This window comes from Symphalangus syndactylus, chromosome 18 (assembly GCF_028878055.3).
Source record: "Symphalangus syndactylus isolate Jambi chromosome 18, NHGRI_mSymSyn1-v2.1_pri, whole genome shotgun sequence".
NCBI classification, from domain to species: domain Eukaryota; kingdom Metazoa; phylum Chordata; class Mammalia; order Primates; family Hylobatidae; genus Symphalangus; species Symphalangus syndactylus.
Window position 1 is genome coordinate 91,605,009 of NC_072440.2, and position 15,281 is coordinate 91,620,289.

Sequence of the window (15,281 nt, forward strand, 5' to 3'; positions counted from 1 at the left end):
GTTTTAAAAGAATGAAAGCTATAACAGAGACCAGTTTTCAGAGGGCAAAAAACGCATCAGGCAGTGGATTGAGAGAAAGCAAGCCCACATGCTGGGAGTCAGTGCTGTGGTTGCAGCCACATGGCTGGCACCTCTGCAACTCTTCCATAGCCACCTGGTCTTATGCCAGGCACGGGAGCTTCCTGTGGACTCCTCTGTACAGGAATCCTGCTCCAGCTTTAATAACGCCCATCTTCTGCCCCACCCCATGAGATGTGGCCCAAAATACCAACTGCTTCTGCCTCCCAGAGCAGTCCTTCCCACCCTTCCATGCCCTGCCAGTCTTCATGACCCCTGGCCTGGCCTGTGTCTACTGAATGACTTATCATTGCTGTGGGATTGTGTCTCTGCAGTCTGCTCCACCCTGCCTCCACCAACACCCCTTCTCTCAGGAGAGTCCTAGAAGATGGCCTTCTGTCTTAGTCATCTCTGTACTGTCAGGGCATATCAAATATGGCCTGCTACACAGGGTAGTCTATAAATTTTGTTATCTAAATTAATAAAAAGTTTCTACCATACCTAATAGGCAAGCTATGAAAAAGTGCAGTTTTCACATTGGGTCAGACTACCAGCAAATCACATCTCAGGGCCTCTTCATCTTAAAACTGACACATCAGTGGGAGTGCAGACATGGACACTTGCTCTTTTATCCTTTAAGTGTTTCCCCAGCAGAGCTGTGCACAACTGGGTCAGATAGATTCAAGGATGTCTGAATCCTTGCAGACTGTTTTTGTCTGGCACTGGGGGACTGCAAGGAAGCAAGGCCACTATCCCTTGTGTCCCATTCATCTTGTCTGATATGGCTGCAACTGTTACTTTCATTCTTCTACAATTAGAAAACCTCTGGAGTTTGGGTATTAGCAACTACCAAATATGTAGTTTATTATTTGCTGAGCACTAACCCCGCACAGCACCCCAAGTGGGAATTACAGCAACAATACACACGACTGTGCTCTGGGATAATCGAGCATTTTCATTTTGTGTTGCATTCCTCAAACATTCTGGCAAAGGGGCCTGTGTTGACCTCCCCACGTTGGGACAGATTTCCTTGCTGGGTAAGTCTATGGGAAAATTCCTCTTCCCTGGGATGAGAATGTGACCCTGTGACTGGGCGTCCATTACAGCCAGGGGGTGCGGTGCACCTGCAGGGTCTCCCCCCCCTCACAGAGGGACTAGAATCCTGCCTCTGCAAATCCACCCAGCTCAGGCTCTGCAGAACATCTGGGCTTCCTCCTACGGCCACTGCGAAGGGCTGCGCACCTGCATGTGATTAGGACTCAGCAGACACCCACAGCCTACAGGGCTGCATGCTGGTGGCACATCACAGTAGACAAGTTTCTCCCCAGATCATTGTCCTTTCTGAGCATATGAGTCACAGGGTTCCTAGGGCACAAGAGCACGTGCATCCATGACCACGTTGGGCACCACCCTCAATGGAACAGCAGTTGGAGGCATCTTTGCCTTGGCCTGCTTGGAAATGAGCAAGCATCAGAGGCAGATCCAGGACCTGACAGGACCAGGGAAGGAGTGGAGAAGTCAATCTTAGTCGCTTTTACCATTAGTCATGGACGGGCCTTGTAGATTTGCTCTTATCAGTGTCTGGGAAATTGGATTTTAAATGCCACCCCTGACTTTCCTTTCTCCCTGTAACTATGCTACTGAAAGTGTGCTCTAACCACAGAGTGCTGTGGTAGGTCAAACGGAGACTGAAAAATAAGAAAATGAAAAATGGACCAAAGATGCTTATAAACAAAGCATGACAAGACATTCCAGTTTTCGATGGCAGGGTTGTAGAACTTACACATTGATTGTACCTGCCAAATGAGTTAGTTGAAAGGGGAACACGATTTTTCTTCCAAAGAAGAGACTCCTTTATTTAGTAATATGAAATTGAGTAGTGACAAGAAAGCAGGCTTTCTTGATCTTTCACCAGAGAGAGAAAGTCACATGATCACAGGGACCTGCATTAACAAACTGGGATACTGAATTCACTATGAACATGGGCTGCCATCACTGACGAAAAGGTGGGTCACTCCAGCAGGCTGCATATCCCAAAAGAGGTAATCCTGGTAACAGTCACTAATAATGCCAAGTCCCTGTCGACTTCCTACAATTCCTGCTCTGTCATTAGTCCTCTCCCAGAAATATTTAAGGAACACATGAAATAGATTTCTCCTTCATCTGTAGGCAAAAGTCAGGTGTGAGAGCTGGGATAGCAACAGAACGCTGTGTGGTTGATCCTGTCCTGCTGCATCCTTCGTGGTGTCACAGAGCACAGGCTTTTGTACTTGTCTCAAAGAGTACTGGGCAAAAAAAAGGCCTGTCGAATTTGCTGTAGGACCTTATTGGGTTCTGTGACATATGTAATTGGCCTTGCAGAGGAAGCGGCTTCCATGGGACTTTATGCCCTGGGATTTCAGAGACTTAACTGTGCAGCCTCCAGGTGGGGAGGGCTCACGCTTTCTGGAGTGAGACAGGTCCTGCAGCAGCCTGAGATGTATAAACACAGAAAACCTGTCCACCCAAACTGCATTTGGAATGACCGTGCTCACTGTACACATTATCCTGCTCATTTCCCAAAGAGAAAATGTTTTCCACTGCATTTTGGCCTCCTTTCCTGAACCCAAGCTTGATGTTTTTTACCTTGCTCTGCAGTGACTTCATGCCGTGTGAGGCTGTGTGCGGCAGCATCCTATACAGTTTCATACCAGTCACCAAGACCCCCATGCCAGAGGCCCCCAGCCTCACACCTGATCTGACAATACAGGGAAATGATCGGCACAAAGGCAAGTGGAGCCAGGCCTGCTATGTCACTCCCACTGTTAAAATGCAGTCAGTCCTAATGCCTCAATAGCTGGTCGCTATTCTATTCTATTAATGAGGACTACAGTAACACAGAAAGGCTGAGTAACAAAAGCTGAAAATGTTTTCCTTTAGAGACCAGTCATGAGCGGTTTTATGAATAAAATATTTAATCAACTTATCTGTACAAAATATTAAAATGGTTAATGAAGAGTATACAAGCATGTTTAACAAATATATACTGCTATATAATAGTTAAGAAAAATAGAGATTGCTGTTTTACATGTCATTTACATTTCACTATGTACAATCTATTTAAATTTGAGAATACATATACACATAGGTTTCTACCAGCCCTGGGAGGGCTCCCTGCTAGCTGGCCTGGGCATCGGCAACACTTCACAATGTCAGCTTGCATTGCCCAAATAAACACCCAGGCCAGGCAGCAAGGAGACAGCCCAGCCTGCAAGCCTCGGAGTTCTGCTCTGGCTACACCAGCAGGAAGACTGCTGACGAAGGAGATTTCAGTTTGCCTTAAATGAGTTTTTAATGTCCCCCCCCACACCCCAATCTGCTTACTCCCAAGCCAAGCTAAGAAAAAGTGGGTGTCACTGCAAAGCGAAAGGATTTCTATCCCCTCACCAAAATAATAATTTTTCTCTTTAGCTGCTGAGGAAATGGCGTGTTATTGAGCCTTGATGGCATTACCGGCACTTTGAGTTTTACCGTTTCCTTAAAATCACAGTACTGGAATCAGATGAAATTTGCTTTTTAAGCTGCAGGCCACTCGTCATGTGCAGAATTCTGCTGCCCACCCAAGGCCTGTTTAAACAGCATCGTTTTGTAAGCTGGTACAGGAGCTCTGCAACAACCTTCACAGAGAAAGGATCTGCTGCTTTATTTGTATACAAAAAGAAAAAGGCTTAGTCCAAACTTTTCAGAATCCCCTATTGTCATCTGCTGAAAGGGCAAGTTGTAGTTAGCATGTTAATCCTTGTAAAAAAAAAATGCATTAACTTTTCATTTAGGGTGAAATGCTTCCAGCTAAAAGACCTAAAGTGACTCAATTATGATTCTTTGTCCAAGAAAATATAAAAGCTGTTTGCATTACAGTGTAAAGTGAAATACAAAAATAAAATTATTCTAAGGATGCTCATGTTTAATCCATGATTTATCCAAGGCAGAGAATGCCAGAGAATTCCTCTCTTGAGAATCTCTGTTCCTGGCTTAGAACACTTGAGTATTTCCCCGCCAGAAAACACATTTTATCCTGAGCTTTCTTTCTCACTGAACTGCATCATCATTTTCTAAACAGAATGCTGAAGGGCTGACTTTGAGTCTGACAGGCCCTGACCCAGGAAATGAGCCCTGCTTGTGGGCAGCCCCTTCCTCAAGCCAGCCTACTTACCCTAAGCCCAGCTGCTGCTGCTGCTGCTGCTGCCCCAGGCCAGGGGAGGATCCAGGACACGTGCATCGTCTGGCCTTGGCAGCCCTCAGTCACTCAGAGATAAAAAGGTGCAGGCAAGAGGAAGCCCTCAACACACCTTGTCACTGCTTTTCAGACTCATTCACCAAAAAATCCAGGCATGGGCTGCCCATAGCCCATGAGAGGTCTCCCCAGGATGACCTGTGAGTACTAAAAAACAGAGAAAAGGTGTGTGCAGTTGCACCAGCTCACCAGCTTCGGTGCTGTCCCTTCCCATGTTGCAGCTCAGGAAATGTCCTCGAGGGAAGTTTTGCCCCGTGTGCTTCGGATTTGTTCCCGTTTCCTTCTAATTCAGCAGGATGCCTGTGAACGAACCTTACTGGGAAGTCTCGCTTTGGTCAGCCATAGTTCTAGATTCTGGCAGCCAAAGGTCTGGGCAGGAGCTAGATGCAGAACTGGGTGTGGCTGTTGCCACTGCTGGTCAGATGGAGCAGTGCAGGTATTCTGCAGAGAAGACAGCCACTTGCCCACGTCCTGCCAGGCCAAATCTCCAGCCCCCACTACGTAGCACTCCTGTTGGCCCACAGCACAAAAGGTAATGAAACAGGAATGAAGATGCAAAGCAGCTGGCCACGCCCTGACCTCTCTGTACCACTCTGCCAAAAGTGGCCTGGGTGTGACAGTCAGAAGCTTCTCCTTGTTTTTCTAGACAGTTTATTTCAGCATCTCCTTACTGACGTAGAAAAGGGATTAAAAGTTTCTGTAATACAGCTTCTATCAGGTGGCCCTCTCTGGAGTGAAGCATTTCTAAACTAGCAGAAGGAAGTTCATCTCACAAAAAAAAGAGTGAAACTGTACTTCTTATATCATCACACCAAGCTGTCCTGCCAACAAATTCACCTGACTGTACAGAAACACCTCTCTGCGGAAGTTTCTGTGACCGCTGCAGCCCCCTTGCCATTGTCAGGGAAACGTGTGAGAGAAACCAGCCCTTTCTGTTGTCACAGACACATGCACGCCATGCACAGATGCTAGAAGAGGCCTGCAAGCTCTGCAGAGGCAGGAGGAAGTGGACCACCGCATGCTGCTCTGCTGCTCTAAGGGCATATTTTGCTTTTTCAGCAACTGTGAGCATAACTTAAAACTCAGTGTGATTTTTCAGTGACTTCACACCCATTTTTCAATGACCACCCATCCTGGGTTGCTCTGCTGTAATTGCTCCTGCCGCCATGAAGCACCAGCCCAAACTTTGCCCAGCCAAAGTCCTGTCGCCAAGTTGCAGGCCACAAGCCAAGCTCTGATTAAGGTGGGTACCTGCAGGTCATGGGCAGACAGCACCCCTGAATGATGATCAGAGCTCATGTGGCAACTTCTAGGCCCTCAGTCACCCCTCTGATTCACTAGGCCAACTTTCAGCCCTCTCCCTGCAGTCTGTGTCCACCAGGTGTCTCCTCAGGCTAGGACGGTGGCCCTCCTGAAAAAACAGGCTTCTTTCACTACAGCCTCACTCAGTTACTATTTGTGATGCACTAAGGTGTGCACACAGATTAAAGTCCAGAACAGCACAGAGGGAGGAAGACAGCTCTGCTGCAGCCTACGTGGTCAGGAGGTTCCAGGTACAAGATGCCAAGCTGTCTGAAAACTTAGAAATAAACATCTTTTTGGGTCTTCCCTTCTGGTGCTTCTTTATGTTAACTTCTCCAGACCATAAAAAGGAAGAGAGAGACAAGCTCTTCTGATGCCACCCCAGGGTCACTCCCCTGGGAAGCTGCAAGGGGACCTCAGAGCCAGACATGGGCATGGTGGTGAGGAGGGGGTGGGGACCCAAGGAGTCCATTCTGGGACAGTCCTGCCTGCCTCGTCCAGGGCTTCTGGGACAGTCCCAGGCCCCTGTTTGGGTGACCAACCAGGCACAGCCTTGCCTTTCCACTTCTGCCTGCAGAGGCCCCAGCAGCAGGTAGAGCCCTTGCCAGCACTAGGTCTCTCAGACAGTCTCAGCTTGAGTGTGGCTCTGCCCACCCCACTGAGCACAGGAGGAACTGCAGCTGGATGGTCAGTGCCCTCAGCCAGCTCCTGGCTCTGGGTAGCCAAACCCCACCCTAAAGGTGCGGGCCTTCCCCGCACCTACCTCAGCCCAGGGGAATTCAAAGCACATCCACGAGGCACCTATTAAGGATAGGAGTAAAAGGGACACAGGCATACCCATGCACACGCACAGGCAAGAGCTGCGAAACCGGTAAGATGAGGCTCTGGGACTGGGATTGGGAGAGGACCTTCTCCAGGAGCCATCACATTTGCTCTGCCTTCAAGCTGTCTGAGTGGGTTTTGGGGCAAGGTAAAATCCTAGAACCCTGGAACTGGAAAGGGCGTCATTTTACACGGCAGAAGATGAAGCTCCAGCAGGGAGGTGACTGCCCATAACTTGCCTCAGATATCTCTCAGGAGACGCCTTGTGGTGCCCTGGCCCCTGAATGGCCTCCCCTGGCGGGCGCAGTCCATGCTGTGGGAGCAGCTGCCTCTGGGCACTCGGAAGCCCACAGTGGGCTCTGACTGGTGCAGCTCAAATATACCATCCACCAGAGGGATCCAGTTTCCACTCGCCCAAAGTTTGGCTGCTGGGTTCGCTCGGCAGCTTCCTCTCTTCCCTTCCCAATCCAGACATTTTCTGAGGGGTAAGCGCAGGCCCAAACTCCTTCTGCTAGACTGCCGCTTTCAGAGCCTCGCTCCCTCCGGCTCACTGCACGATCTGACTCAGGCCTCTTGGCCTATGGCCCACTGAGGGCCAGGGGCAGGCCTGTCTCCCTGAGATGACAGGTTCTCATAAGAATCAGCGAGGCCCAGTGATTCTCCCTTCCTGCCACTGGATTTCCTGGAGACCAGATTCAAGCACAGGAAAAGCCTGACCTTATCTGTGCACAAGCTGCTCTTGGAAAGAACATAATTTTTCTCCCTGCTCTAAGAAGAAAATCAGTCTACAAATCCTAGTTGTTTTCTGCTGTGAGTTTAAATGAAATTGCCAACAGCAAATACAATGTGTAGGGATTGAATTACACTCCCTCCTGTTCCATCCACGGGATTATCGGTACTCTCTTCAGTACCCAAGGTGAGGCGCCCACTCCTGCCGACACCATGACAGCTGCCAGGGATAAGTGAGTGCCCTAGGCTTCGTGGAGTCTGGATTCTCCTATCACACAATCCATACCTCATATCATTGCCAGGAGAGTATGGTGAAGGGGAGCATGGATACAATGACTGGGCACAGCTCAAGCCTGGCTTCCCCAAGCTAAGATGGCAAAGCCTGCCACCTTCTCTGGAAGACCCAGTGCAGCTGTTTGGAAAGTCAGAATTCAACAAGGCAAGTGTGTTTGGGCATCAGTGGAAATGCCCGTCTGCCAGTGTGGGTGATCCTCCTTAATACGAAAGCCCTGGCTTCAAGCAGCAGTGATCAGGCCATCTTTGTGTCTGACAGACCCAGCACCAGCCCCCCTTGGGCCCCAGCTGGCCTACCCCGAGCTCCCTAAGTAGGGATGCCAAATCCTACTCACTAGCAGGAAATCGTGGTTCAAATGATGTCAATTAGTAGTGCACAATTCTCCCAACAAAACGGAAAATTCTGTTTAGGAGGGAGACTTTGGTGACCTCAGGTTGGGGTTGAGGGGACAGCCTTTACTCACAGTCTTGACATGCTTTCTCCCTGCCTGTCGGTTCTCCCATCCATGGTGACTGGAGATTCCAGCTGGGGGTTGCAACAGAGAAGCTGGGTTCATGCCAGTCACCCAGGCCTGTCCCCTGCTACCTGGAAGACAGAGAGCTCAGGGTGCTACTACCAACTGTGCTGGCAGAACGCTTTTCTCCACGTCTCAGCAATGCTAGTTAAACCACATCTTAGCAGCAAAAAGCCATCTGCCCCACATGTGTTGGCCCTTTGTTGTCATTTCTACAAAGTGAAATGGATCCTCTGCATTCACCTAGTGAATGGACTGAGATGCCAGAGGGCTGGGCAGAGTGGCCCCTGGGGGCTTCACCTGCTCCAGAGGAAATCTGGGAAGCATTCCTTTCATCCAGTAAACAAAGAGCACACTGAGGGTATGGGGCCATGGAAGGAACAGTCACTGTCCAAGGACAACACCCCTTCCCCCAGGTGCCACCTGAACTCAAGATGCAGGAAGGTACCTACTTCCCACACCACTCACAACACATCTCGTTAGAAGGAGGTCATCAGAAGGAAAGAGGGGAAATTGACAGTTTTTTTCCCTACCATAAAAAGGCCAGGCTAAATCAAGACATTTCTGCCCAAAAAATTGCTTTTACTAGTCACTAAAAAAGTATCAAAATGTTTGCTTTTATCCAAAGATATTAAATACCCTAGACTTTCTTCAAAATAACATTTAACTGTACTTTGTCATTAACTTCCTTTCTAAACCTTCTAATACTACAACTTTTAACACTGTAGTGCTTTTTTTTAATATAATTCTTCATTATGACAAGCTTCATTTAAAAAATGAGAGTGAGGCATCTCTGGCAAAATTCACAGATTTAGGGACCATCTTTGCCCAGTCACTAAAATAAGATGGAATTGTACCAGAGCAGCCACTTTGGGATATTTTTAAAAATTTTAACCTGAAGAGACTGTTCATGTTCTGGTTATTTCTAGCTACTCATACAGCCACAGAATATAAATTCACATAATGGGGGGGGGGGATCTTAATTTTAAGAGTAATTTACACGTGTACTTTTTTTCTTCTGGGAGAATTTTACAGGATGAAAACCAATTCAGGTACGGCTCCTAAGTAAATTAGCTGTATCTAAATCGTAAGTCTGTCTTCTCTCTCTCAAGAGTGTAATCACTGAGAATCAAAATGTGTATGAATTGTCCTGCATCCAACACACGGTGGAATTAATGCTCCCCAGGACTCTGAAGGGGAAAGTCCTGCACAACATCACACAGATGCACCGGGAGGGCTGCGGAGCTTTTCTAAGAAGCCCTCACCCCAGACAGCTGGAGTCCAACTAGTTTCCCTCTCCCAACCTATTGACAAAAAGCCGCAAAGGATTCCCAGGCATAAACAAATCAAATCAAACAGTGAAGGCTGAATGTTCGAACTCACTTTTACATGCCTAGAAAATCCTCCCATCAATAAGACCCTTTGGGGCAAAATATGGGAACTGGGGGATATTCCACCTCTGCTCCCCCACACCAAGGCCCTGCCCTTCCAAGGGCACAGCAGCCAAGCCAGGGAGCCGATGACGGGAAGGGGCAGACCTTCCCCCTGCTCTAAAGATCTGGGTTGTGAGTTGAAGTCTGACAAAAGCACTTTTAAGTGGCTTCACTTCCCGTTACTATCACACTGCCAAAAACTACAGCAACAACACAGCGAAAGCAGGTAAAAAGCGGAGGCCGACTTACTTAGTAACTAGCACAAGCCCGCCTACCTGGCTGACAAGCCGCAGTCCTCCGCTGGAGTGGGCCCCAGGACACCTCCTTGCCTTTCAAGCCCTGAGAGCCTCTTCCCTGGCTTCTTAGGAAAACCTCCTGGCAGGTCTCTAGGAAAAGCAGTAGCTCCCCTCCCCCAACCCCACCTTCCCCATGCCTGGCCATTGCACTAACTTCCTCCTGAGCCACCCAAGGCATGGCTATCACCTCCCCCTGACCAACTGGGGAGCTTCCAATCCTGGCAGATCCTATCCCACCCCAATATCCTGTTAGATCAGACTCAGCCGTTTAAAAGAAAAATATCCTTTCCACCTTCCAGAACATTTCCAATTGGAATTGATTTTAAAAAGGGGGGGGCGGGCGGGGGGGGGGAGGGGGCGGTACCGACCTTTGCAGAAATCTGGGAAGCTCCACAACACCTACTTTCAGACAAAACTTCCCTTTCAGAAATGAAGGAGGGGCACGTTAAATTTTAAAAGTTAAAAAAGAAAGATGCTTTTTGCAGCAGTTCCGGAGTAAACGGCCCCATGCAACACAAACCCTCGGAAAGGGCATTACAGCCTTGCAGTGGGTCACGGAGTGCACCACGCGGCGCTCAGCCCCCCAGGGAAGCGACGCCCCACATTGGGCCAGAAACAAAAAGGAGTGAGATAAAACATGCTCGAGTACCCCTTTGGTTCTCCCATTCTGGAGCTCCCAATTTCCTAACCCGTTGCTACCTGATTTTCCTGCCTGTTACTGCAACATCAGCACAAACACCTTCCTCTCCCCAAATGGGGGCAGTGGGCGCCATGGTTATCTGTTTGCAAAATACACAAGGCTTTGACACTTGGGACCGGCAGATCATCTCTTCCCAAGGCTTTCACATACTGCCCCCGGTAAATATGTGCGTGACTGCACGAGTGTGTGTGAGTGTGAACGTGTGCTCTCCCTCCTTCGAGAGGGCGCTGGGTCACATCGGACATGAACCCACGCTCGGTGACAGGCTGGCCCGCTGCTGCTCATCAGCTGGGGATCCTCGGCCGCGTGGCTGCCCCCTCCCCGGCCCGCGCGCTACCTGCAGCCGCAGGCCTCCACCACCATGTCCTCATATTGCTTGTAGACAACGTTGTTGGCGGCGTCGATGTAGAGGATGCTGATGGGGCTGAGGCGTGCGGGCACACAGCAGGAGGCCGGCGCCGCGTCAGGCGCCATGGAGTTGAGCAGCGTCTGAATGATGGCGTGGTTGGTGGGCTCGAGGTGCGAACGCAGAGGGAAGTCACAAAGGCCCTCGCAGTGGTACGCCTCATAGTCCAGCGGCGCGATGATCCAGTCGTCCCAGCCGAGCTCCTTGAAGTCCACGTGCAGCGGCTTGCGGCTGCAGCGGCTCCGGCCCCTGCGCCCGTGGCCCCGGCCCGCTCCCCCGCCGCTGCCCTGCGCTGTCCGCGTCCCGGCCAAGGCCGTCCTCCTCCGTCTGCGGCCGCCAATGACTGCCCTTGGCGACCCGGTGCCGGTTCCTGGGTCGGGCGGCTGCTCTGAGGCCAGAGCGGCCCCGAGTGCGCGGGCCTGGGCGCGGATCTCTCGGAATAAGCTCTCTTTCCTCTGCGTGCGGGAGGAAACGACTAGCAGCGCGCGCTCCTCTGCCGCAGAGCCCCCTCCGCCCGGCCAGCCGAAGCCCAGCCGCCGCAGTGCCAACGGGCTCCGCACCGGGCCTGCCACTGCGCGCAGCAAGAGGCAGAACGCGCGGGGGGGGCGCGGTTCACGACGGTGGCGCCTCATGGCGTCCGCCACGTCGAACGCCTCCCAGCGCTGACCGACTATGGGCTCAGCTGCCCGCGAGTACAGCAGGCGTGGCGCTCGGGCGGCGCCTGGGCACGTGGACAGCAGCAGCAACGGCGGAGATGTCCAGCTGCCTGGGCCCGGCTCTGGAGATCCCCGGCGCAGCACGCGCAGCTCGGCACCCACCACCTCGTCTGCGTCGTTAAGGCTGGACACGTCGAACAGGAAGCTCTGGCCTGTTTCGGCTGCCGATTCGTCTGCGGGGGACCGGCAGGGACAGAAAGAAAGAGCTGAGTAAGAGCGAATCCTGCACACTGTCAGCGCCGGGCCTCCTAACAGCAAATGGCCCAGCTGTCCTCGATGTGGGAGCGAGGCCTGTTGGAGCCAGCGCCCGACCCCGCGTCTCTGCCCCAGCCTGAACGCTGCCAGCCTGGCCCAGAGCACCGGACGCCTTCGCCCGGGCTATCGGAACCGAGCTTTGGTTTAGCAAGCCAAAAGTCCCAACACGCCAACAACCCATGGTCACTGCATATCCCTGAGCCGCGGGACCAGGAGCGCACCCCTACACCCAAGCAAGACAAGGACTGAAGGCTGCTACAGTTCCGCGGCCTGACCCAGAGCCGCGGGCCAGAATCCGAGATCAGAGTTCGGGGCTGGGGTGAAAAGAAGTCGTGCACCCCCTCCTGAGGTCCTGGGCCTTAAGGAGACTTACCGTTATTGCTCTGCTGATCCCCCAGGAGAGCCGAGAGTCCTGGCTGTGCGAAAACGGAAAATTCCTGTCTCCTGAAAACTATTCCGCTACCTCTGTTCCCCCAACCCAGCCTGGACATCCCCGCTGGCCACCGTCTCCCATGCAGGCTGGGGCTCGGCGATTCGTCCAGGAGAATTCGTCTGCACGGCCGCAGAGACCCTCTAGTCCAACCTCGCTCTGCTGAAGGGGAACTGAGGCCCAGGTAGGGGCCAGGCTCGCCCAAGGTCTCAGGTCTTGCAACAATGGGCGCTGCTGCTCGCGATCGCAACCCCAAACGCACCTCCTCCCGGTGCTCCCGCGGCCTCTGAGGGAGGGGGAAAAGCAGTAAAGGAACACAAGGAACCTCCCGAAGGGGTGCGGGGCATCCCGGAATGACCTTGCTGCAGTGAGGGCAGCGTCCCGAACGAGGTCTCGCTTCCAGGAGCCGCCTGTCTGTCCCTTCGCGGGCTCATTCTTCCCTCTGTAGTGACTTAACTCGGGCTTAGGGGTTTTATTTCCAGTGTGGACACTCTTTTTTTTTTTTTCCTTTTTGGGCTCAGAAAAAAAAAAGTTTAAAATTCCACCACGCAGCAGATAAGGAGCTCCCTTTGAAGGGGGTCATATGGTTTCGTTTTGCCCCTAAACTCGGAGAGACTATGCAGGTTCCCCCCACCACTGGGGATTTGCTCACCGGCCGCGAACGTCAGGCCTTGATACCTGAGGTCCCGGTTCTATCCCTATCAATGGCTTCTGGGAACCTCAAGCAGCCCTGTCCCAAGTTGAGACTCAGGGTGGAGAGGGAGGCCGGAGAGGCACACTGGGGCTGCACGAGGAGCACTTTCTCTGAGATTCCCTGCAGATCCTCTGCTTCTCCCTGCTCACCAGCCCTGCCACTCTGTTTCCCCCAAGAGGGAGGAGGGAGAGGAGGCCTCTCAGGCTCAGCCAGCCAAGCTGAGCTCCCCAGAAAGGATTTATCTCCTGTCTGAGACCATGATAGAACTAGCTCAACCTTAAGAAGACTCTGGTGCCTGTGCCCACTTAGAGCCCAGCACACCCCCCTTCTCCTGCAGCCTGGGAGCCTACAGGGCCCCCTTCAGTCTAGACCCGTCCCTGTCCCTGTGCACCAGAACTAGGGCTTCCTGTAAGTATCCCAGCATCCAGCCCAGGGGCCATGTCAGGCCGTCGGAGAAGGCTTGATAGCTCTAATCGAACCATAGGGCCATTTGGGGATTGGGTACCAAGATTTCCAGGTACCAAAAATAAGGCAGTCTGTGCTAGGCACTGGGCATGTGCTGGCGGGGATGGATGACCTGGTCACTGCAAGGCCTCTGCCTGCCTTCCCAGGCTAGGACCTGAGGTATGCTGACCGTCAGTGGCTCCCAAGCAGGGCTGCCTCAGCCCCACCCGCTCACTTCCCAGCCCTATTCGCCTTTCTTTCCCTCCTGCCCTCCATGCTGGGTCTCTGGCTGGATAGAATTAAGGCCGAAATTACTTGCATTTCCGCCTGAAATTAGGTAAATTTTCTCTATCTGTCTGCTTTAATGATTTCAATGGCGATTAATAAAATCCAGATGACATACAGCAGCCACCCCACAGCCTCACCTACATCTTATCTTTGGAAGGCCCAGGGTAGAACAAGGTGGGGTGCTTGGTCTAAGAGAGGCCTGCATTCCTGCAGGGTCCCCAGCAGGCCTCTCCTCCCCACACCACTATGATCTTTGACCTCTGGCTCTCCCAGGGGCCCAGCACCAGACACAGGCACCCATAGCTACACACGCCACACACATACAAACCACCACCACCCAGACCAACCTGCTGAGCAGGGCACTCCTCATACCTGGTGATGCCACCAGCCTCTCCAGGGCCATTTACTTTAGTCTGATACCTGCCTCTGCCCTAGTTTTCCCTGGGCTTCCCCCAGTTTGTGTGGCCCCCAGGAGACTGGAAGCTGCAGAAATTGCTGCAAGGAAGCAGCCATCACCCTCACCACTGTGCAGTCCCTCTCGGTGTGACTCCCGGGAACACAACTCTTGCCCTCCTTTCTTCTCTGAGGGCTCCGAGGCCACTCCAGACCATTCCCCAAGACGCGAATCTTGGCCTCCGCCTGCCTCCTCGAGGGGACCAGCCGGCCTGCAAGGCCAGGGAGAGCTGGGAGAGGGACCAGTCAGCCCTCTGGGACTGGCCCCGGGAGCTGCCGCGACTCTCGCCACAGTCCAGGTGCAGCGGGCTGGAGAGTGTTGGCCTCGGCGAAGTTTCTTTCTATCACCTGAGGGTGGGCCGCAAGGGGCCGCAGCTCCAAATGTAACGGAGCTGCGGCACGGCTCCGGGGCTGGTCTCAGCCCAGGACCTGACGGGATGGGCGGGCACAGAAGAGGCGTAAGTACCTTGGGTCGCCTGGTCTGTGAAGCCGGTGATCGTGTCCGCGCGACCATGGCCCGAGGCGGAGACAGCGGCTGCCCCGGCCGGAGCCCTCCCGGCCAGGCTCCGGTAAAGCGACATCATGAAGTGGTGCGGCACCACCGAGCCGTTCCTGAAGCCGGAGCCCGCGGCGCGGCGCACGGCGCGGGCCCGGGGAACCGCGGCGGCCGGGACAGCCGCGGCGCCCGCAGCCTGGGCAAGAGTCCGCCCGCCGCTGCCGCCGCCGCCGCCGCCCCCCGGGCTCCGGACCGGCCCAGCCCCCGCCGCTCGCAGCACAGCGGCCGCTTCCAGCCCGTCGCGGGGGCGGCAGGCGCTCAGCAGCCAGAGGCACAGCGCGGCGGCGGCGTTCAGGTCCATGGGATCCGTGGGCTGGGCGGGCGGGCGGCGCGGGCTCCGTGGCTCCGGGAAGTCCCCCGGCGCCTTTTGAACATAGTGTTTAATAATGGGGGAAGTGTGCGCGGCCAGCCGCGGCCCCCCCTCCTGGCCCACCCCACCCCCGCCCAACGCCCGGAGCAGCGCCCCCTGCTGAAAGCTCCGGCGGCCGCTATGCGCCCCCGACCCCGGCCTAGAGTAGAGACCAGGGCCGGAGCCTCCTCCCGCCACCGCAGCGCTACGCCCCCACCCTCGCCAAGCGAGTGCCGCCGGCCCCAGCCTCCCGACACGCCCGGGTGCCC

At 53.5% G+C, this 15,281-nt stretch overlaps 1 protein-coding gene across 1 annotated transcript; it reads right to left on the bottom strand.

Annotated features, from left to right (window-relative positions):
• Positions 1–10,072: 10,072 nt before the first annotated feature.
• Positions 10,073–14,964, bottom strand: GDF7 (growth differentiation factor 7). Its single transcript, XM_055253688.2, has 2 exons — positions 14,574–14,964; positions 10,073–11,716 (listed from the first exon to the last, which is right to left on the bottom strand). The coding sequence occupies exons 1-2, from the start codon at positions 14,962–14,964 to the stop codon at positions 10,755–10,757; spliced, it is 1,353 nt and encodes a 450-aa protein (XP_055109663.1). The 3' UTR covers positions 10,073–10,754.
• Positions 14,965–15,281: the final 317 nt, after the last annotated feature.